Source organism: Saccostrea echinata, unplaced genomic scaffold (genome assembly GCF_033153115.1).
Source record: "Saccostrea echinata isolate AGI-Se365-2 ecotype Australia unplaced genomic scaffold, CSIRO_AGI_Sech_v1 ptg000037l, whole genome shotgun sequence".
Lineage (NCBI taxonomy): Eukaryota > Metazoa > Mollusca > Bivalvia > Ostreida > Ostreidae > Saccostrea > Saccostrea echinata.
Window position 1 is genome coordinate 184,422 of NW_026889786.1, and position 24,261 is coordinate 208,682.

The following is a 24,261-nucleotide window of genomic DNA, read 5'->3' on the forward strand; positions in this document are numbered from 1 at the left end:
TTAAATATGTAAAACCATATTTAGTTGTTCTACTTTTGGTTTTATATACAAATACCGCACTAAGTAATTAACCATTTCCAAAACACGAATAGCAGTTAAAATCTCTATGCTTTCCCCTTCACTGAAATACATAATTAATAATTCCAATGTTACTTTTAATTTTATTTCACTGTGACGTTAAATTTAATGAAAACTACTTGTTACATTGATGTAAACGTTTGACAATAGCTATTTACATGCACAACCACAATCCTCTTTCTTTGGTACACCTGCATTCTCGCATTTCTTGATAACTTAAATTTGTCACTGCAGCCTAAGAAGCTTGCAATTTAAGTGTAAATATATTTTTTATTTTTATTTTTTGGGGGGATATATAAAGTTTAATTAAAAAAAAATATTTTGCAGACAACAAATAAACAAAAATGCCATGCAGACGGAAAAATATCAGAATCCATAACAATAATGGGAGAAAAATACAACCTGAAAATAAAACAATACACTGCAATAAATACAGAGGGAAAAATACCAAAAATACAATCAGAGGAAAGATTTAGGAAGAGATGTCTTCATCATATAGTATGAGTAACTAGGCATGGCAAAGGTAATAATATCACAGTTTTGTAATGAATAATAATCATAAACATGTATATATTGGTTTATGTATGTATGTGCATGTATATCAGACATTTATGGGGGAAAATTGGTTATCATAATAGGCTCAAGTATACGAGTGTGAGACAAAGGGGGGCAGATATAATGCTTGTAATTGTTTAACAGTCAATGATACATCTCATGCAGACTTAAGGCACAGCAGGGCAGATCATGCATTCTAAGTCATGCATACCAAGTTTGCATGAGTAGGTCAAACTTACACAAGATAAAAATCCACGGCCACTAAATCCTGGGTTATAACTGGACGCCTTTCTGGTCAACTTCTGAATCTTACCATTCAAATTTATACACTACCAGTAATACTCTTTTTCACCAGGGTTATTTTTTGAGGGGAAATTGACCCCTTAATTCAACTTTGTTAAGAAATTTTCAACCTTTTATAACCATCCTCTTGTTTCATAAAGAAACCTGGTAATTTTTTGTTACCTGATTTCATGTTTCTTTTAAGAAATCATCTGGTAATAGCCAAAATACTTCATAATTGCAAAGAGTTGAATTTATAATTTATTCATGATTATTGATAGTCTGTAACAATTTATTCATTATTGGGGTAACAAAATAAACAGGACATACATAGGTTCACAACCACAATGTACATATGGAAAATGATTTTGTTCTACATGTAATGTCTTAGTTTCCAGAGTGTAGACTTTTATCAACAGAAATGTGAACACATTTTTTAAAAACATATCCTAGTACATGTGTACTAGTATATCAATCTGTCCATAACAAATTCAATTTTTCATAAATATATTTGTTTACTAAGCATGTATCTGTTTTGTCTAATTAACCTTATTAAACACCGATTTCGGCATTCTGCACAATAAAAACTACCGAGTATATCCCATCACCAATTAATTATCATTTGTAAAACAAAGACAAAATCAGTCTGTAGTTTAACATTATACTGTAATTAGAAATAGAAAAATATTTCAAAATCATTGCATGTAATCATAACTTTTTTATCTATATAAACCACAATCTTCAAATATTGTTTGTTACTTCTTCTATCTCGTTATTAAATAAACAGAGTACATGACTTTACATGAAAAAGCAATCTGAAGACCTTGCTATTGAATCCCATACAAGAATTATATTCAAGAGGAGTAATTTTTAAAAGTCCTTCTATTGAGAGTGCATATAAATATCAGAGTTATTTTGTTTCTGATGACCAAAGATAACCCAGTACTTAGTAGCTTTTAGAGGAAGGGAGACCTGTAGGAATGAAAACAGAAAACATTGGTCAATGAATGGACTGGACAAGGATGATATACATATATATATAGAGGTCAAAATCAACTGGTCTAAGTACATATTTATACATGGGTCAAAATTAACTGGTCTATATATTTTAGGATACGATGGTTACCAAAACAGCAAAAAAAAAAAAATACTTGTTTATTTATGTATGAAACCTCAAATGAAATTAATCTGTAAAATTACTTTGGTCATTTCTTATAAATAAATCTATTTATTTTAAAGGTAAAAAATGGCTATGGGTTACTAAGTGTAAACAAAGACAAAAGCATAATAAGAAAAGCAAGTCATGATTATTTTTAAGTGCTATATATCACACAGAAAGTGGACATTTGAGACATCTAAAAAAATACACAAAAAAGATCCTGGAAAAAGTTGTAACCAGAAGTCTCTGATGAGACTGTAGCTCTACTGGTCTGTACAAAAGAAAAGTAGCACTTGGATTTGAAACTTTGCAACATGCAACAATAAATAGAATTATGTATCTTAATGTAGTCTACTTCTGTGCCAAGCTATATTGAAATCAAACGAAAACTGTAGGAGGAGTAGCGTTTTGAAAGTATTTCACGGAAATTTCTATTTTTATAAACCATGACAACACCATTCACCGAAATAAAAAAAAACAGAAATACAAATTATGTATCATAGTGTATTCTATCTGTGTGGCAAATTAGATTGAAATCAGACCAAAATTGTAGGAGGAGTAATGTTTTATGGGAATTTCACAAAAATTTCTATTTTTAGTAACCATGGAAACACCGTCCATTGAAATCAAAAACTGATGCACTAAATTATGTATCTTAGTGTAGTCTACTTCTGTGCCAAATTATATTGAAATTGGACCAAAACTGTAGGAGGAGTAGCGTTTTAAAGGAATTTCACAGAAATTTCTATTTTTAGTAACCATGGCAACACCGTCCATTGAAATTAAAAACCGATGCACTAAATTATGTATCTTAGTGTAGTCTACTTGTGTGCCAAGTTATATTGAAATCGGACCAAAACTGTAGGAGGAGTAGCGTTTTAAAGGAATTTCACAGAAATTTCTATTTTTAGTAACCATGGCAACACCGTCCATCGAAATCAAAAACCGATGCACTACATTATGTATCTTAGTGTAGTCTACTTATGTGCCAAGTTATATTGAAATCGGACCAAAACTGTAGGAGGAGTAGCGTTTTAAAGGAATTTCACAGAAATTTCTATTTTTAGTAACCATGGCAACACCGTTCATCGAAATCAAAAACCGATGCACTAAATTATGTATCTTAGTGTAGTCTACTTGTGTGCCAAGTTATATTGAAATCAGACCAAAACTGTAGGAGGAGTAGCGTTTTGAAAAATTGTTTACAGACAGACGGACAGACAGACAGACAGACAGACGGACGGATGACGGACACCTTACTATCGCATAAGCTCTTCTGGTCTCTGACCAGTAGAGCTAAAAATGAAAGTCCGAATTATTTTTTGCTTAAAAATCAAAGTGTTTTTCTCAAATGTCTACAACACATAATGTGTCTTAATTTCTGTGAATCAATTATCCATTAAATTTCATTTCTATTGCATACTGAAAAGCAAATGTGGAGCAATGCTGGAACAATGGAGATACGTAGGTACATAATATTTAAAACACTAATTAAGCAGTTTTTCAAAATTTTGTGATAATACAAAAAAAAAGTCATGAAAAAAAAAAAAATGAAAAAGTATTTGATAAACAAAGATGAGGTTTAAAAGAAAAGGCCAAAATGGTGCTGGGGTAAAGTTTCATTAAATATTATCATCAATTATTCAAATTACATAAATAATTGATCAAATGAATTCCATTTTCCATATTATTTCATCTTTTAATTGCTCTCTGAATACATCATATTGTTTATGCCATTTTTTTTAACTAATATAGAAAACTTATGGGAGAGAACTCTATAATTGTTGTGTTACCTTTGGAGTGTTTGCCTCCCTTTGACTTATTGCTGACGCTAGATTCTGACTTCTTCAGTGCACTGCTGGGGTTGGAATTTTTCCTCGATGATGCTCGGGAACCTGCCTTTAATCTCCCTACCGTTAATGATACCTTACCCATCAAAGTCTGTGTAATAATTAAAGTAATCAATTACTCATAAATTCGACTTCAAAGCTTTATAAAAATAATTTTTCAGCTTTTATAAGCAAAGGAATATTGTAAAAGCATTATTAAATTTCTTATAAAACAGTAATTTTTTAAGCAGTAATAAAATTCAAAGTCCAAAACATCCATTAGAGTAATTCAACTACTGATTCAAATAAATATACTGTGCACAAAATTTCTTGTTTTTGACCTACTTTGAGTACAGCTGCTGCATATTCTTGTGTGGCATTTCTCATGTCCTCTTTGTTGACAGCTAGAATTTGATCTCCCTGCATCAGTCGGCCATCTGATTCAGCTGTGCCTCCCCTCACCTGAAATATTCATTGAGAGATGGTCTGAGGATGTGGAAATTGTGTACAACGAAATGTTAATTTCATGTTAATCTAGATTCACGAACACAGGTATAACCTGCAGGTATATCTGACATATACATGAATAATGACAGTATTGTTAATCACATTACGATCAAAATCATGATCTGGGGATTAAATTTAAAAAAGAAAATTTTAAAGAATAATCATAAGCTAGTAGTTCTTCTATTGATATTCTATCTGTCAGTGCTCTAATACTTCTATAGTGTATTCTTCAGCATCCAGACTCATTAAGTCCTTCTACTAGAGAGATATACAATGTCTACTTTTAGTAGTTCATAAATGGTTACACCTGTAAACAAAAAACACATGCTACAATTTGTGCACCTTATCACAATAGATTCAGGAAAGTATAGAAAACTCACAACTATTTAATTTCATATCAACATTTCTATATATATCTTAGTTTAAGAGTGAGATATCTTCATTCTAAGTATTCTGATATGTTGTACATATGTACAATTTGCTTAATTACGAGAATAACAAATTATTTTGTTATTTATATCTACAGATACTATTTGGTTTTAACAAATGATTTGGATTTTGTAATTGAACTAATCTTAAAATTTTTATCTGATGTTTGTATATCAGTCAGATATTTATTTCCATGAAGTTTTATGATAAAGTTTGTTGAAATAAGGAGATTCTTGTCTTATTTGAGAAAGTGTGACTCCTCACATATACAGATGAACAAACAGACAAAAGTCAAAGTCATCTCTGTGTGTTTAGAGAATACTTTGATAGTCCTCTCAACCTCCAAGATTTAAAGGAAAAAGAAAGTTCCAAGACTGAGTCAAAATGACTATCCAGAAACAGTTAACAGATTAATAAATTTATTCCTGTATAATCCACATTTGCTACTGTCAATAAAATTCCATTCTTTGACTCCCCAGATAAATTTCATGATAACCATATTTCCTCTCAGTTTTATAGTTAAAAATAAAGCGTTAATTTCAAGACAGCAATCACAATAAGTAGAACTTACAATGTCTGATATGTAAACTCCCACATCATTCCGCTTTCCGACTATGCTCAGACCAAGTCCTCGACCAGGCTTCTTTGTCAGTTCTACGGTAAAAATATCGTAAATATCCTCCTCTTTCACCTGAGCATCGTCACGGAATACCTTGATCTGAACAGTTGATGGTGTTTGACGTAGAACCTGAATTGCATAATCGTGGGTGGCATCCTTCAGGTCTTCGTGATTCACCTACAAAAAGTCACAGATTATCATTTAGCCTACAGGTTTTCTTTACTGATCTTTAAGTTGTGCTAAAATTCTATCTGTTAAGCTTGCTTAAAACCTTCTTTACACTAGTGTTAAGTAACACATAAAATTATTTTGCTCCAGCTTTCTTCCTATTTTTCAGTTGTGAATCACTTGTAACAGAATTAGTCCAGTGAAAAAATTTTCATAGAGTGAAAAATAAAATCGTGCAGAGATTTCCCTGCACATATTTACTTCTTTGAGCAAAATATTTACAAAGCAATTAATACATGTAATATTTAAGAAAACTTAATAATTACATAATAACAGGAATTTGAAACATGCCATACAATGTGGATCTCTTGGACAGAGAAAGTTAAGTAATGTTGGTTAAATCCCTCACCTCTAGGACCTGGTCTCCTGCCCATAGTCTACCATCTCTGGCAGCAGCACCTTCTTCATAAACTTCATGGACAATAATTGCACCCTGTCAAAATTATAAATCAGTTAATTTAGAGTTCAAAGGTTCACCTTTTTAATGCATTTTGTTATGCTGTACTGAATGCTAAAAGAGCATATTCCAAAGTAAAGAAAATATTGAAAATGCTCCATTTATATGTCAGTTTGGAATAATTGTCTTTTGACCAAAATTAAAAATGTTCCTCAAATGTTAAAACTAAACAACAATCTTACAAGCAAGGTGTCGGCCCCTCCTACAATACTAAGCCCAAGACCTGTACGCCCCTTTTCGATCTCGATGGTGGTCTCTCGACCTGGAATGATTGGACAAGTTTTGGGGTCAGTGGACTCCTCCTCCCCAGCTTCTGCAGGGTTTGGGTCCGTGGAAGATTCCCCTGAAAAATTAACACAAGAAATATAGTAACGGGAACAATTTATTTTTACCTTTTTATGAGGCAAGGTGTATTTTTAGAACATGAATACCCCTAAGCATGGTTGTGGTACACTCAAAAAGTGTGTTTGAAAAATTGTATTAAAGAACTCCACAATCAAAAAAACTTTATATTAAGCTATAAATTTCTTCAAAACTTCCAACTTTTGACCAAATTACTTTTGGTTGGGTAAAATTTCTTGTCATAAGCATATTTCGTTCAAATTTCACAAAGTTTCACATATATCCTTGTACCGGTAATCTAGATCTTGTTTAAATGACAGAAGTTCAGGATCTTGACAAATCTTTATTTGCTACCTTTATGTCAAGTTTGAGCCCGTAACATTCCTGTGTAACAAAATTAAGGAACAGACACAACTCAATGATCTTCAACATGTCCTTGACCATGTTTAATCGTCAATGCTAATTTATTAGTCATTATTCATTATAAACTTCAACAGCTTTTCAATTAAAAATTATCAAAAAAATTTTTTCTTGAAATTTTTCAACTGATGAAATCACCATGATTTCAGCTTTAAACACATTCTCTAGTTCTACATTAATATCTGACATATAATATGAAGTTTCCACAGTGTTTACTTTCTAAGTTAAGAGCTAAGTTAGAATTGCATGTAGGCGCAGAGATAGATAAAAAAAAAAAACATTCTCCGAATCTCTGACTTTTGGGACATTACAAAAAAGAACTAAAGGTAAAAGGACTTTTCCTACCTGGAGCAGATTGAAGATGAAAGACATTTTTGGTGCCTGTATCAGGATCCAGATGATTGGCTGTCAGAAGTGACAACTTTTTATCTGCATTATTTTTTCGAACTTTGAGTTTGATTGTTCCTTGCATGTTTCTTAAAATTTCTATTGCCTGGAATTCATAAAGAGCACATAAGTAAACGGATAAACCACCACAAAAACAGCATTAATACTAAACTGGAAAATCTTCCTCATAACAAAATGAATATTTAGTATATTTAATTAAAGATCCTCATTCTGAAATAACAGACACAACTTTTCTGTAAAACTTGACTTACCTTATCATAATGAACCCCTGTTAGAGGTTTATCACCAACTTCCAAAATTTGGTCCCCAACACTAAGCCTTCCATCCTATACAAAACAGACACACTCATTTACTGATATTTATATACATGTAGTTGTGAAATTGTTATTATTTTTTTTTTTTTTGTAAAAAAATTTCCATGAATTTTTTTTCAACTTTGCAACTTTATATATTAAGATGAATTTCCTGTAAATATAACATTTTTGTTACCTGAGTGAGAACATTTCTGTAGTCACATTTAGTTACCTGAGCAGCGACACCCCCTGGGGTTATTTGATTTAGTTACCTGAGCAGTGACATTCCCTGTTGTTACATTGTTTAGTTAACTGAGCAGCAACGCCCCCTGGGGTTATTTGATTTAGTTACCTGAGCAGCGATGTCCCCTGTAGTTACATTATTTAGTTTCCTGAGCAGCGACGCCCCCTGGGGTTATTTGATTTAGTTACCTGAGCAGCGATGTCCCCTGTAGTTACATTGTTTAGTTACCTGAGCAGCAATGCCTCCTGGGGTTATTTGATTTAGTTACCTGAGCAGCGATGTCCCCTGTAGTTACATTGTTTAGTTACCTGAGCAGCAATGCCTCCTGGGGTTATTTGATTTATTTACCTGAGAGGTGACATTCCCTGTAATTACATTGTTTAGTTACCTGAGCAGCGATGCCTTCTGGGGTTATTTGATTTAGTTACCTGAGCAGTGACATTCCCTGTAGTTACATTGTTTAGTTACCTGAGCAGCGACGCCCCCTGGGGTTATACTGCGGATGTAGATCCCTGGCTGATTGTCTTTCATGTCCTCCACAATAGCGAACCCCAGCCCTGATGCACCCTGTATAAAATCAAATAATTAAATTAGTGCTCAGTTGTGAATATAAAAGGCTTTAATTATCAAATCATGATATACTGTACAATCTGTTTCTGGAACAGAGGTGTCTTCAGAAAATATACAAGCATGTTGGCTGCTCAGTTTGAAATCCAGCATAGAACAATGAATGTATCCATTAGAGATTGTGATAAAGATTGACAGGAATTGAGAGAAATTGATCATGGAGATAAATAATTTTACACACCTTTTCTAATACAACATCTACTATGAACTCTAAGGAATTAACACTGTTATTCTTCTCTTGATCATCTGTATGAGACACATCCTGTACATAAACAAAAGAAGTTTTTTTTAGGAAAATTTATTTAAGAAATGAATTTAATTTTTGAAAATTCATGAGGTACATGAACTACGATGGTTCACACCAGCAAATTTCATGAAGCGTGTTAGCGCTTCATGATAAATATGCCGACATGAAGCGTCGTAGTTCATGTACCTCATGAATTTTCAAAAATTGGCATGAAGCGTCGTAGTTCCCCCTTAAGGTAGATCATTTCACTAGTAAATTGTATTTACCAGGTACATTATTTTTCTGACAATTTGCCACAAATAACGATATTCAACTGTCATTTTTAAAGCTTAACAGTTTGCACTATAGTTTTGACGTCAAGTAAGGTACATGTATTATGATGTATATATATATATAATCTACACTACCTGAGGATGCTTCCATATCAAAATGACTAAACATGATTTTCTGTTCTTGAGAAGAAGATATTTTCCTATATGTTCCCATGTAAAATTTTCAATCCCCCATTGTGGCCCAACCCTATCCCCGGGGGTCATCATTTTTACAAACTTGAATCTACACTATCTGAGGATGCTTCCATATCAAAATGACTAATCATGGCTTTGCAGTTCTTCAAAAGAAGATATTTTCTTATATATTTCTATTTAAGACTTTGATCCTCCATTGTGGCCCAACCCTACCCCCGGGGGTCATCATTTTTACAAACTTGGATCTACATTACCTGAGGATGCTTTTCCATATCAAAATGACTAATCATGGCTTTGCAGTTCTTCAAAAGAAGATATTTTCTTATATATTTCTATTTAAGACTTTGATCCTCCATTGTGGCCCCACCCTACCCCAGGGGGTCATGATTTGAAAAAACTTGAATCTACACTACCTGAGGATGCTTCCATATAAATATGACCCATCAGGGCTTTGCTGTTCTTGAGAAGAAGATTTTTAAAGATTTTTCCTATATATTTCAATGTTAAACTTTGATCCTCCATTGTGGCCCCGCCCTACCCCCGGGGGGTCATGATTTGAACAAACTTGAATCTACACTACCTGAGGATGCTTCCATATAAATATGACTCCTCATGGTTTTGCTGTTCTTGAGAAGAAGATTTTTAAAGATTTTTCCTATATATTTCTATGTAAAACTTTGATCCTCCATTGTGGCCCCACCCTACCCCCGGGGGTCATGATTTGAACAAACTTGAATCTACACTATCTGAGGATGCTTCCATATAAATATGACCAATCAGGGCTTTGCTGTTCTTGAGAAGAAGATTTTTCCTATATATTTCTATGTAAAACTTTGATCCTCCATTGTGGCCCCACCCTACCCCCGGGGGTCATGATTTGAACAAACTTGAATCTACACTATCTGAGGATGCTTCCATATAAATATGACCAATCAGGGCTTTGCTGTTCTTGAGAAGAAGATTTTTCCTATATATTTCTATGTAAAACTTTGATCCTCCATTGTGGCCCCGCCCTACCCTCGGGGGTCATGATTTGAACAAATTTGAATCTACACTATCTGACGATGTTACCACACGAGTTTCATCTTTCCTGGCCCTGTGGTTCTTCAGAAGAAGATTTTTAAAAGAAGCTATTAATTTTTCACTAATTCCTAATTATCTTCCCTTGAAAGAGGGCGTGGCCCTTCATTTGAACAAACTTGAATCCTCTTCACCCAAGGATGCTTTGTGGCAAGTTGGTTGAAATTGGCCCAGTGGTTCTGGAGAAGAAGTCAAAAATGTGAAAAGTTTACAGACGGACAGACTACAGACAAAATGTGATCAGAAAAGCTCACTTGAGCTTTCAGCTCAGGTGAGCTAAAAACAGGTTGCATGTTACATGACTGTTGTTACGATTATTTCATTTGCTGCATGTTCCTTTATTATTATTATTATTATTATTATTTTTTTTTTTTTAAATATCTAAATTTTTCTACCAAGAATTTTGAAGAACACTACTGAAAAAAATTTTTAAATTCTATTTTTATTTCTTTTAAGTTAAGAGAAATAGTTTCCAGCAATATTCATGTAGTTAATAAATTTTAAATTAACTCTTAAGATATTCCTATGTCATCATCAAATTATTAAATATTCACATTATATTTTCAAACTTCACCCATTAATGCAAAATGTATATTTATATAATACTTAAACTAACTTTTCAAAAATAATGTATGCCCATTTTTAATTTTATTTGTCAATTATCTGCCCTCTTTGTAACATTGTGAGGATTCACTTTGTCTAGGAATCACCACCGGAATGATTTTTTTTTTAATACAGAGTACTTAAGTTCTTCTAAAGCTAAACCTCAAAGGAATGAAAATGATGTATGAAGTCATATTAACTCACCATATATATTGTCAGTTTGTACCTCTTTAATTCTTATTAATTTATTCATTTTTTTTATATCCCTAGAAAGTGTTCATATAAATAATAGTTTTCCAGTACACATTATATTATGCCTGATATCTTGTGATGCTTATGTCAACTGATTTTTCTTATTATATCAATTACTTTACTCATGAAACTATTCCCCATATCAATCTATCAATGTTATTCATGACTCTAAAACATCTCATGGTGTATAATTTAAAATCTTTCAAGTTTTATTTAAAAGTGCTAGGTGTTTTCAGTAATATTGGTTGAATTATACATAAATCGAAACCTAATTCTTCCCATGAAAAACTTTAATTAGTCACCAGAGAATAATTAACCAAATTGCCTTTCCCTCATTTCGTTTGTGAGAAATTTCTAGGCTACATGGCCGAATTCTCTGATATAATGACTTTCAGGATTAAGTTGTCTGCTCTGTGATTTGTTGTTAGTCTGCGATTTTCTGCTGTAAATTTTACCTCATGGGAAACTGCTGCTGTCATCTTTACAGGTTTGACTGCCATATGCTCCAAATTGTCGCTTCTCCTATAAAAGTACAAAACAATGCTGCACATTTGATTGAAAAGCAGACAATACAAAGATGACATTGCATTCTTTTTCTATGGAATGTTTACTGAAGTATCTGCAGGAAACATAATCACGAGGAAGCAAGGAGCCCACATGAAGTTTCCGATTACCTAAGAACGTATAAACAAAGGAATATGGGGTTCATTGCTCAATGCAAGACACATGCACTCTGTTGGCTGTTATAGATTCAAGTACAAGAAATTTCAAAGCGATGTGGAAAACAGAAAATTCATCCTAATAAATATCAAAGAAGTCTTTAATTATTATGTACCAACATCCCAAATAATTACAGAGGGAAACTTTCAATTACATAGTACAAAATGTGACCTTGACTTCAAAGATCAGGGAATACTTCACACTACTTTAATATGGAACATGGTTGTTTCCAGGCTTTTTAAACAAAATCCATTTTTAATTTCACTTTTAAATTTTACTTTTACGATTAAAAGCAGCAATAAAAATAGCAAAAATCAATATTGCTATATAAAGTAATCCAACAAATATTTCCAATTTTTTAATTTATATGTTTTTTTTAAAATTAACATTATGTAACTGGTCAATTTTCATATTTTTTTTTTGGTCAAACCATTTTTAATTTCAATCTATACCCATTTTGACCACAATAATCGGTAACCTTTCTGTCATCATAATTTTTTTTCTTTTTTGCCTATTCAAAGAACATACCTGAGTAAGACAAATTTGATGATGTTTGTGGATATACTTTTAATGATGGCCGAGGCATTAAGATGACTGCGGCCATATAGAACTTGACCATTTACCTATTAAAAAAAAGTATGAATCACATAATTTCAGTTTTATCAGAAGAAACCAATTTGTTCGTCAGTTGTCTTAAATTTTTAAGATGTAAACAATGTATACAAATTTGTTTGCTTAAAGTAAAAAGTTTGAATTCATATAGCTAGAATGCTAACCCAATGTATGATAAATTCAATTGACAAAGTAATTTAAACTGAATCTTAATAGCCAGATAAAGCACTTTCTCCACTAATCTTCCCTGTAGTCAAATATCTTACTTCAAGCAGTTCATCCCCAACTTGAATCCTGCCATCTTTCCCAGCAACACTCTCAGGTTGCACCCCTGCAACAAAAACACTCATGGTGTTGCGGTCCTTGTTGCCAGCTAAATTGATTCCAAGGCTGCCATTGCCACGGTTCAAATCCACCAGATGGAGTTCCCCATTCAAATCTCCATACTGTCGTTGTATTTTCTCTGTAAAAGAAAAATTTACCTTGTAATTAAAAAAGCCAAAGGTACTGCAAGTAAGGTCTTATGAATGATTAAATGTTGAATAACGAAACCCTGATGCTCCACATTAAGGAGGAACTGTATGACATAGGACATTGTAACTACTAGTGAAGTGATCCACCTTCAGGGGGATCTTATGACACAGGGCATTGTAACTATTAGTGAAATTATCCACCTTAAGGGGGAACCTTATGACACAGGACGATGTAACTAGTGAAGTGATCCACCTAAAGTGGGAACCTTATGACACAGCACATTGTAACTACTAGTGAAATGATCTACCTTAAGGGGGGACCTCATGACACAGGACATTGTAACTACTAGTGAAGTGATCCACCTTAAGGTGGAATTTAATATGACACAAGACATTGTAATAACTACTAGTGAAATGATCCACCTTAAGAAGGGACCTCATGACACAGCACATTGTAACTAGTGAAGTGATCCACCTTAAGGTGGAACTTAATATGACACGGCACATTGTAACTACTAGTGAAATGATCCACCTTAAGGGGGAACCTCGTGACACAGGACATTGTAACTACAAGTGAAGTGATCCACCTTAAGGTGGAACTTAATATGACACAGGACATTGTAACTACTAGTGAAATGATCCACCTTAAGGGGGAACCTTATGACACAGGACATCGTAACTACTAGTGAAATGATCCACCTTAAGGGGGAACCTTATGACAAAGGACATTGTAACTACTAGTGAAATGATCCACCTTAAGGGGGAACCTTATGACACAGGACATTGTAACTACTAGTGAAATGATCTACCTCAAGGAGAGTGACCTGCTGCTACGTGTGATAACTCAAAATTGATAAATCACTGTTACCTTTTCAAAAACTGTCATATTCAATGATGATTTGCTTCATATTTTGCCCCTTATGTTATACATGTACTAAATTTGCTTCCATTTCTTTTTCATTTTCCATTAGAGAATGACCATCATTACAGAATATTCTTATTTAGGAGCAAAAGGTCCTTTTTCCTTCATGAAGTAAACATAGTGTACACTAAACAAAGTGCATTAATGCACAGAATTTCTCCTCATGATGATCTGACCATGTGCTTAATTTCAAGTAGACGATCTTATAACTTATATATTAGAACATTTTATCTTCCCCCCTTCAATTTATAATATCCCATTATATTACTCATTTACCAAGAAACAGGTGAATCTAACATTATAGCTATTTTTTCCCCACCATACATCATTGTATTAAGTTTATGTATTTTGCACATGCAACAATAAACAAAGCACTCGTTAAGCCTTGTTTACATACTTCCATCATCAGATTCCATGTAAACTGTAGACTGTCAGTTGTCAAAACAATCATTTGTCCAGGGAGTATACAAGATGATGTAAAATGCAGTGCTCTAATGAAGGTCATTACAGCATAAGAGATCAGGCTCCAGAAGAAAAACAGGATATAATTTACAACTACAGGTTTTTTTTACACTAGAAGCTGCCTTCTGTGATGGTAGAAACAATCCCTATCATCACCCTCTATTTATTTGCTACGGAAAACAGCTGGAGCCTAAAAACAGGGGGTAGCTAATAAACAAGGCACCTGGAAAATGTGGAGTGTTTTGCCTCCTGAAATGTTTATAAATAGGGGGATTGATATTAAAATACAAAAATCTTCCTCAAATTTGTAGTTGTGCAAGATAAAAGAATCTGGTGCTGGGATGAGTGGACCTGTACATTGCTGGAATAAATGGGATCAATTTTATCCATGAAATCCCGACTGGAAAATCTAATGAACCCCACTAGTCTACTGATAGGGATAATGATGATGCTGGGAACTTTCTCTCCCCTAATTTCTGTTATTTATTTCCTTTCTGTAAAAACTCCCTCAATGGAGGGAATGTAAAAACAATTAGTAATAAAAACAAACTGTTTTGGGATTCTCCATCCAGATCTGACGAGAATCAAGTTGATGGACCATTATGCCAGACTTATAATGTTCTACAGAGAAACTGACACAGCAGAAAAATTTTTTCATGGATTTGTGTATTTGCAGTTAATTGTCAGGTCAAGGATCTCAATTGCAGAGTTTTCCTTCACATTTTGCTTCTATGCTTCCTAATTATACACAGTTCACTGCAGGTTTAGAGAAGGAATATGCTGGATATCAATGAAATGGTCTACTACCCTGATGGAATACTTTAAACTACCTTATAAATGCTGCAGCAGTGTTAGCGGATTCTACTCATCTTTCCTAATACTGTTAGGAATCTGCTAATCTGTTAGAAATCAAACTCGAGTACAACTCTTTCATTTTTCTTTACAGATGTGCATCTTTAACCCAACCCAAAACATTCAAACACTTCTTTTTTTTAATTTACACAGCATTTTTTTTAAATTTGACTGAAAATCCAGATCACTTGCACATAAATCACATTTATATATAACTTCTCTCTTCTTTTTATCAGAATAATTCAAAGAACCATCAGATATGAAACCACATAAATTATCTGAAGGATGCATTCCATATAGTGCAAAGAGGTCATTCACAGACACATATCAACATCCATAAGACACCTGACACAAATCATAAAAGAGTTTAAAAAGGAATTACTAAACCTTCTGAACACCATGCTTCTTCCTGAAACATTAGCACCATGAAGATTGTATAATGGTTTTGGAAAGGCTGAAATGCCTAGGTCTGTTGGAGGTCGAAGGTTTAAGGTGGAGAAAAGAGCAAAAGTATAGCATGGGAATAAAGAATCCATCATAGGGAGCTATAGAAGATAATGGTTCTTGTTTAAATCATAATACATCTCCTGTCACACAATATTATACAAGTTATGGTTCTGATGGGGTGACCTTCAGAACACAGTGAGGATAATAGATTGTAATGTAGGAATATATCTGGTCTTCTGTACCTAATGGTTTATTTTTAAAATATGCTTTCACTCACATGAAATAGCCACAAACTCACAAATATTACAGAAAATCTTTTTTAAAGATAAATAGTTCATACCATTTAGTTTCTACCCATTAACATCCCAATGCTTATTAAATTTCTGTAATGATGAGCATGTTGAAGATTTATAATTCCTTAATAAGTGTATTTAATGTTGCCATGGACTTATAAAAATCATGTAATTGGTATTAATAATCAAGAAGATGCAGCCATGTACTTATAAAAATCATGTAATTGGTATTAATTAATAATCAAGAAGATGCAGTTTTACATGGCATCATCTAGTCAGTATAATGTATTATTTTCAGATGATCACAGAGAGCTATGGGTAATCTTATTTATCAATGAGATATACTCATACCATCCCTATCATCTACTTACAAAGAATAAATATTGAAGTCAGTCAACAAGAAAAAAAGAAAACATAGCGTCATATTTATAGCATTTCTTATTCAGTTTGGAAATCAGCAATAGCCAAAATGGCTAAAATCATGTTATAGATGTTTTAAAAGAATTCTGAATCAGTAGCATTAATCTGTATTTATATGAGTAGACAACACTAAAACCCATTATACACAGTGATAATTAAAGGGAGGAGAAAATTTAAGATTTCTGACAAGACATCTTTGTGCAAGATCAACGTCCCCTGCAAGACTATTTTCTCATTGCAAAACAGCTTCAACAGAGCTGTAAGCCTTGCAAAACCACCCCTTCCTTTTTTATGTATTATTTCAGAACAAAAAACAAGATAATAAGGATTACAATCTAAAGAAATGTAATTTGCTGGTGACACAAACATCAAGTCCTGCCTTAATTGGCAGTGTCTCTCTTAAACTGGAAATGTTTATGACTAGAATAGGCAAAGATACACCTCTGAAAAGTAGCTAGTCCTCATGTAAATAATGTAAACCTTGGTCCAGAGTGATAAAATTCACAATTAGATCACTTCATTAACACTTTTAGAATGAAACCTACCAGGGTATATGTTTTGATGAATGCAGCAGTGATTGCCTGATTCTAGAGTTGAACTTCAGAATCTTAAAAACGGATATCTTCAATACCATGGATATGGCAGAGTGAGTTTAAAGGTCCCAACTTCTCTTTTTCTATGTATTTTAACATCACTACCTCAAACCCTCAGATATCTCTCAGTTTTATTTTGGTCCCAGAGAGCTGGAGATAACAAGGTTTGACTGTAATTTATCCTCTTATCATGCTTATAAAGGGATACTTTGTGGAACCTATTAATTCTTTTATTTTCAGATCTGTATTTTTTCGTTTCACATGTATCTTATGAGAATTGACACTAAGGTGTTAAGTATACACATCATGACTTTTACTTGCTATGCTGAATCTTCATCAATAAGACATAAGTCTCTCCATACATGCAAACTCTTCATCTAATCTCCTCACAAACTGACAAAGTCATGCCATTCATGTCAATATTTCAAAAACTTAATACTTTTATGCCATAAGTAATTAACAATCTGCTTATACAGCAATTATATAAATATACCGGTATATTTTTCTTTACATTGGATGGTTGATACAGAAGATGCAAAATTTTGATTTTTTTTATTTCCTTTTTCAAACAAAATTCATAATTAAAGTTTTGAACAATTTTTTTATATCACCCACATAAAGTTGAGAAGATAAACTCAACAGATCTTAAAAATCCCTCCAACAACATTTGCTCTACTTGAGAATTGATTTTCAAGTATGTCTGCCAAGAGAATATTGTCACCCATTGGACCTAACACAATAAATGATAAAATTGAATTGCCCACCAAGGAGAAAACATTTCAGCATTACTGCAAAGCTGAAAGTTTCAATTTCAATGATTCAAACTGCAGTTTTTCTTGTGGCTAACAATTTTCCCCCCGTTTTTTTTTTTCTTTCCAATTTTCAAAGATGACTAATCCTGCCTTTTTCTACAAAAGAATAAGGCTTTTGATTCTCATGTACTATAATCAATTAAATGCACTTTTAAAATAATTAGCAACTTTCTCATTAAACCCCCCCCCCCCCAAATTACCCACATTTCTCTCCTGTTTGACATTCAACCCTGTAAATTTATTAATTAAATACTCTTATTTGCATGTATAGGTGTCTGTGTGTATGTGTGAATGACAGTGAAAACCCAGAAAGTAATGCTAACCCTGAAGATGTAGTGTGAAATGTGGAAATGAGGTTTCCAATGGGATATCCTCTGGTTATGTTTAGAGGTGGAGAGGGGGTGTTACAGTAAATACAGTGCAGGAGAACTTACAGACATGCTAACTTCAGGATGACTAACATGCTAACTTCAGGACTGTACAGTAGAACTTATTGACATGCTAACTTTAGGACTGTACAGGAGAACTTACAGACACGCTAACTTCAGGATGATTAACATGCTAACTTCAGGACTGTACAGTAGAACTTACTGACATGCTAACTTTAGGACTACTGACATGCTAACTTCAGAACTGTACAGTAGAACTTTCCGACATGCTAACTTCAGGATTGTACAGTAGAACTTACTGACATGCTAACTTCAGGACTGTACAGTAGAACTTACTGACATGCTAACTTCAGGACTACTGACATGCTAACTTCAGAACTGTACAGTAGAACTTTCTGACATGCTAACTTCAGGATTGTACAGTAGAACTTACTGACATGCTAACTTCAGGACTGTACAGTAGAACTTACTGACATGCTAACTTCAGGACTACTGACATGCTAACTTCAGAACTGTACAGTAGAACTTACTGACATGCTAACTTTAGGACTACTGACATGCTAACTTCAGAACTGTACAGTAGAACTTTCTGACATGCTAACTTCAGGACTGTACAGTAGAACTTACTGACATGCTAACTTCAGGACTGTACAGTAGAACTTACTGACATGCTAACTTCAGGACTACTGACATGCTAACTTCAGAACTGTACAGTAGAACTTACTGACATGCTAACTTTAGGACTACTGACATGCTAACTTCAGAACTGTACAGTAGAACTTTCTGACATGCTAACTTCAGGATTGTACAGTAGAACTTACTGACATGCTAACTTCAGGACTGTACAGTAGAACCTACTGACATGCTAACTTCAGGACTGTACAGTAGAACTTACTGACATGCTAACTTCAGGACTGTACAGTAGAACTTACTGACATGCTAACTTCAGGACTGTACAGTAGAACTTACTGACATGCTAACTTCAGGACTGTACAGTAGAACTTACTGACATGCTAACTTCAGGACTGTACAGTAGAACTTACTGACATGCTAACTTCAGGACTGGAAGTAGAACCTACTGACATGCTAACTTCAGGATTGTACAGTAGAACTTACTGACATGCTAACTTCAGGATTGTACAGTAGAACTTATTGACATGCTAATGTCAGGACTGTACAGTAGAACTTATTGACATGCTAACATCAGGATTGTACAGTAGAACTTACTGACATGCTAATGTCAGGACTGTACAGTAGAACTTACTGACATGCTAACTTCAGGACTGTACAGTAGAACTTACTGACATGCTAACTTCAGGATTGTACAGTAGAACTTACTGACATGCTGAGTTTAAGACTGTAGTGGAACTCACTAATTTTTATACTGATATGCTAGCTTTATAGTACAATAGAACTCATAAGACAAGGAATGATTTTTATACTATTATACAGTAGAACTCGCTGATTTTTATACCGAATGCTAGCTTTATTATACTGTACAGTATAATTTTTTTAATGACATGCTAGCTTTATAGTACTGTATAGCAGAGCTTACCTGCTGGCGTTTCATTTATGTGCAGATTCATTGGAAACACAGTTAATCCTGTATCAAATCCCTTCACTGACGGACAACTGTCATCTCCTAAGGACACATTGTTTGTTTAGAAACAAAATCATATTATTCAGCTCATTTCTTACGTTGCCCCAATGTCCCTTAACAGATCGCTTGTTGTTACTCCGATTGTCTTTAGCAGGAGCTGCTCTGGGGCCAACATAAACTGAATTATCGAAATTCTATCTGATTGTTCATATATATTCAAATTTCATATTTGGTTGGCTCTATTGAGCATGGTGATGGAGTTGCATTTGCATCATTTCCATATGGACTTGAGCTGATCACATTTAGTATTGGGCTTTGTGATCTTGATTACGAACCACTCTTCACATGCTATTTACTATTGATTTCTATGTACAACCTACATTCTATTCCCGATCACCCTTATGTCAACAAGTTCTCTCACGCTGTCAATCCAATGGAGACTGACATTTGTTTTAAATTGAAAATGAACTCTAATCAATTGAACATACGGTCTATCATCAACTCAGTCCTTTTCTCTGATGGAAATGTCACATACACTCTCAGGCCATTTACAGGAAAAATAATTATAGTTGAGATTTATCTTTCTCCCACAAAATCCAAGTTTTAAATGTTCCAGTGAAATCCAGGTTACAGAGATTTATACACATCAATTTCCAAATCTAATTTCCATTTGATGTCTGTTCTTATTTGATTACTATAATGCATGCTTCTGAATCTTGATGCCAGTCTGTAAAATAACAAGCAAACCCTAACTAATCTAACCCCTGTTGCCTTTTTATGGGGATAATGTTTCTGAGCTGTTATATCACTTTATGATCTCTCAGAAATTTGTCCAACTGGGCATAAAATTGTCATATACTCCAATAAAGAGTCCCATTGGAACAGAATCAGACTCCTTCAATTTATCATAATCCATAAAATGATCCAGCATCACACAACAGAGCTGTAATTCTTCAAGTTCTCTGGGAATTTTTTTTTCTGGAGAAGCTGTTGTTAAAGAGCCATCACTTACAAATCCTCGGATACAATATCACCCTTAATATTTATGTCTGTCAAGGTACCCACCTTTGTTGTCAATTAATTTAAAAAGTGATAATGAATCCATGAATTACCAGCAGCAGCAGCAAAGTTCTTTATATTACCAGTAGCTGTTTTAAAAAACACAAGCATCTAAATTACACAGATCTTGAACTTATTCCTGGAAGTGTCAGGGTTTATAGATGTCAAGGTATTATGTGGGGGGAAAATAATCTTCCTTTTATCTTTTCTCTGGCTCTGAGAGTTAATCCTATGCCTTCAGTGACAGCAAATCTTTTTCTTTCCCTGTGGAATTTGTGAAAAAATGTCTGTCATCAATAATGGCTGGTTGGTAGTGACTTAATATTTCTCCCTATCTTCACCTTTCAATAATCAATGACTCCCATCTGTTCCTTGCTCATGCTTATTTATGTTTAGTCTTCAGTATAAACCAAAAGATGAAATCCTCTGTCTTCAGATGTAGATAACCAATCTGTTTGGTCTCTAATCAATTTTTTTTTATATAAATTGAAGATCAAATGCAAAATCTGTCCACAATTTTTTTTTTTCTTAAAAGAAACCAGATAGCTGCCAAACCATCCACAAGGAAAAAATTCTATCCCTGCTTTCACTCATATAAGCCCTGTCGTAAACATAAACTCAGAAGCAACTGAAATCTAATGGCACTTTGTTGTTCTAACACCACACTGAAAACAAACAAGACTTCTGTGCAGACTTCACACTTTTCATTACCCTTTGTTTTTTTTCACATGTTTAATTTTCCTCCTCTCAGTATCATTTTGATCTTTACCGATACTGAAAACTTCCAGCTTAGCAGAAAAAAATCTGGCACTACCTCTATTTTTCCAGTGACTATAACAGGCAGCATGGCAGGGAAGAAAAAGCAGCAGTTCTCTCCTACGCAGATTTCCTTCTGAACTCAGCCGCAGTGTATTGGGTCCATTATAAAACAAGATTACATGTAATCATACTCCCACTCCAATGCACAATTAACAGATTTGGAGGCCAGGAATGTGCATTTTATTAGAACAAGCATCTGATTGCTCTTAAATATAGGAGAAACTTTAATATGCACCCGTCATAATTCCATTGTCTAAGTCAGCTTCTGGCAGAACTAATATAATATTGGCATATTGATCTGACTCTATATTATGGTGAATAAAGACTTCTTGAAAAATACTTAATGCAAACTGAGTGTTCTAAAAAGTAGGACATAATAATTCATCACAGTTGATTGACACATTTTCATGGAAATGATGAAGTGATGGAGTTTTATTCTTTAAACATGGTATGTCCATTAGACATGGACCCAGACATCAGACAACCGCAGAAACAATTCTCCTAGTCCGATAGCACTAATAGATGACTCATAGAGGCTCTCATTTTGACAAATTTCTAGCCAATAATATTGCTGTGCTGGAATAAGGATCTTTTCAATTTTAACATTCTTGTGAATTTCACACAAATTTCAGGCAGTAAACAAAGTTTTCTCTGTAAACTTTAATCATATTTTAACAAGTAAAATGCCTATAAATGACAATAAAAAAAATATGTGCATGCCTTTTATTACTGAGCTAGAATGAAAAAATTAGAATCCTTTTATTGACAAAAGCTACAAATCTTCTTTTCTAGCAAACATCAATCAAAGCCAGAAGTTCCTGGTATGACTATACATGTACCTCTATTAATTTAGACTTTGTAACAGTCTTCAAGAAGGAGAGGTGCTTAGAACATTCCCTTCCTTAACTTTCAGAATGATGAGATTTTTTCATTAGAAGTAGACAGAGAGGAGCTCATTTTAAGAGCTACATCAATTTCTGCATAAAAAATGAGGTCTGCATATGTACAAAGTTTCATTCAAATCAGATAAAACCTCCAGGGGGAGAAGCAGTTTGAAATATGATTTTCACATGCTATTATTTTCATGCAATAATGCCAGAAATAAGTATGTAATAAATATCCTATAAATTGTCAAAATAATGAAAACAAGAGGCCCATGGGCCACATCGCTCACCTGAGCACACTGGCTAGAGTAAGGCACAAATCAGTTCAGTAATGAATGGGGGGGGGGGGGGGGGGCTTGAATTTTAAACTACCTGATGATGCTTTCATGTCAATATAACAAATGAATTTGTTGTACTTGAGAAGATTTTAAAAGAATTTTCCTATTTACTCCTTTGTAAAACTTAGATCCCCCATTGTAGCTCCTCCCTATCTCAGGGGTCATCATTTGAACAAACTTGAATCTACATTACCCGAGGATGCTTCCATATCAATAAGACTAACATAGCTTTTCTGTTCTTGAGAAGAATTTTTTTTTCTATACGTTCTTATGTAAAACTTTCGATCCCCCATTGGGCCCCGCCCTACCCCCGGGGGTCATCATTTGAACAAAATTGAATCTACACATCCTGAGGATGCTTCCATATAAATTTGACTCATCATGGCTTTGCTGTTCTTGAGAAGAAGATTTTTCCTATATATTTCTATGTAAAACTTTGATCCTCCATTGTGGCCCCGCCCTACCCCCAGGGGTCATCATTTGAACAAACTTGAATCTACACTACCTGGGGATGCTTCCATATAAATATGACTCTTCATGGCTTTACTGTTCTTGAGAAGAAGACTTTTAAAGATTTTTCCTATATATTTCTATGTAAAACTTTGATCCTCCATTGTGGCCCCGCCCTACCCCCGGGGGTCATCATTTGAACACACTTGAATCTACACATCCTGAGGATGCTTCCATATAAATATGACTCTTCATGGCTTTACTGTTCTAGAGAAGAAGATTTTTAAAGATTTTTCCTATATATTTCTATGTAAAATTTGGATCTTCCATTGTGGCCCCGCCCTACCCCCGGGAGCCATGATTTGAACAAACTTGAATCTACACTACCTGAGGATGCATCCATATAAATATGACTCTTCATGGCTTTAATGTTCTTGAGAAGAAGATTTTTTAAAGATTTTTCCTATATATTTCTATGTAAAATTTGGATCCTCCATTGTGGCCCCGCCCTACCCCCGGGGGTCATCATTTGAACAAAATTGAATCTACACTTCCTGAGGATGCTTCCATATAAATATGACTCTTCGTGGCTTTACTGTTCTTGAAAAGAAGATTTTTAAAGATTTTTCCTATGTATTTCTATGTAAAACTTTGATCCTCCATTGTGGCCCCGCCCTACCCCCGGGGGTCATCATTTGAACAAACTTGAATCTACACATCCTGAGGATGCATCCATATAAATATGACTCTTCATGGCTTTACTGTTCTTGAAAAGAAGATTTTTAAAGATTTTTCCTATATATTTTTATGTAAAACTTTGATCCTCCATTGTGGCCCCCCCTACCCCCGGGGGTCATCATTTGAACAAACTTGAATCTACACTACCTGAGGATGCATCCATATAAATATGACTCTTCATGGCTTTACTGTTCTTGAAAAGAAGATTTTTAAAGATTTTTCCTATATATTTCTATGTAAAACTTTGATCCT

General features: G+C 34.0%; 1 protein-coding gene across 8 annotated transcripts in view; it reads right to left on the reverse strand.

Annotated features, from left to right (window-relative positions):
• Positions 1 to 24,261, reverse strand: part of LOC133200111 (multiple PDZ domain protein-like) — an 82,270-nt gene that overhangs the window by 4,674 nt on the left and 53,335 nt on the right. For 7 of the 8 annotated variants that reach the window (XM_061335847.1, XM_061335854.1, XM_061335851.1 and 4 more), the window contains 12 exons: positions 12,725 to 12,921; positions 12,375 to 12,469; positions 11,582 to 11,648; positions 8,659 to 8,739; positions 8,319 to 8,417; positions 7,565 to 7,639; positions 7,251 to 7,398; positions 6,326 to 6,486; positions 6,036 to 6,119; positions 5,411 to 5,635; positions 4,249 to 4,365; positions 3,868 to 4,015 (listed from right to left, as the gene is read on the reverse strand). In XM_061335847.1, coding sequence (XP_061191831.1) covers positions 3,868 to 4,015; positions 4,249 to 4,365; positions 5,411 to 5,635; positions 6,036 to 6,119; positions 6,326 to 6,486; positions 7,251 to 7,398; positions 7,565 to 7,639; positions 8,319 to 8,417; positions 8,659 to 8,739; positions 11,582 to 11,648; positions 12,375 to 12,469; positions 12,725 to 12,921 — 1,497 coding nt within the window. Of the gene's footprint in view, positions 1 to 1,163; positions 1,888 to 3,867; positions 4,016 to 4,248; positions 4,366 to 5,410; positions 5,636 to 6,035; positions 6,120 to 6,325; positions 6,487 to 7,250; positions 7,399 to 7,564; positions 7,640 to 8,318; positions 8,418 to 8,658; positions 8,740 to 11,581; positions 11,649 to 12,374; positions 12,470 to 12,724; positions 12,922 to 24,261 lie in introns of those variants that run through there. The other variant, XM_061335852.1, reaches the window with a different exon arrangement.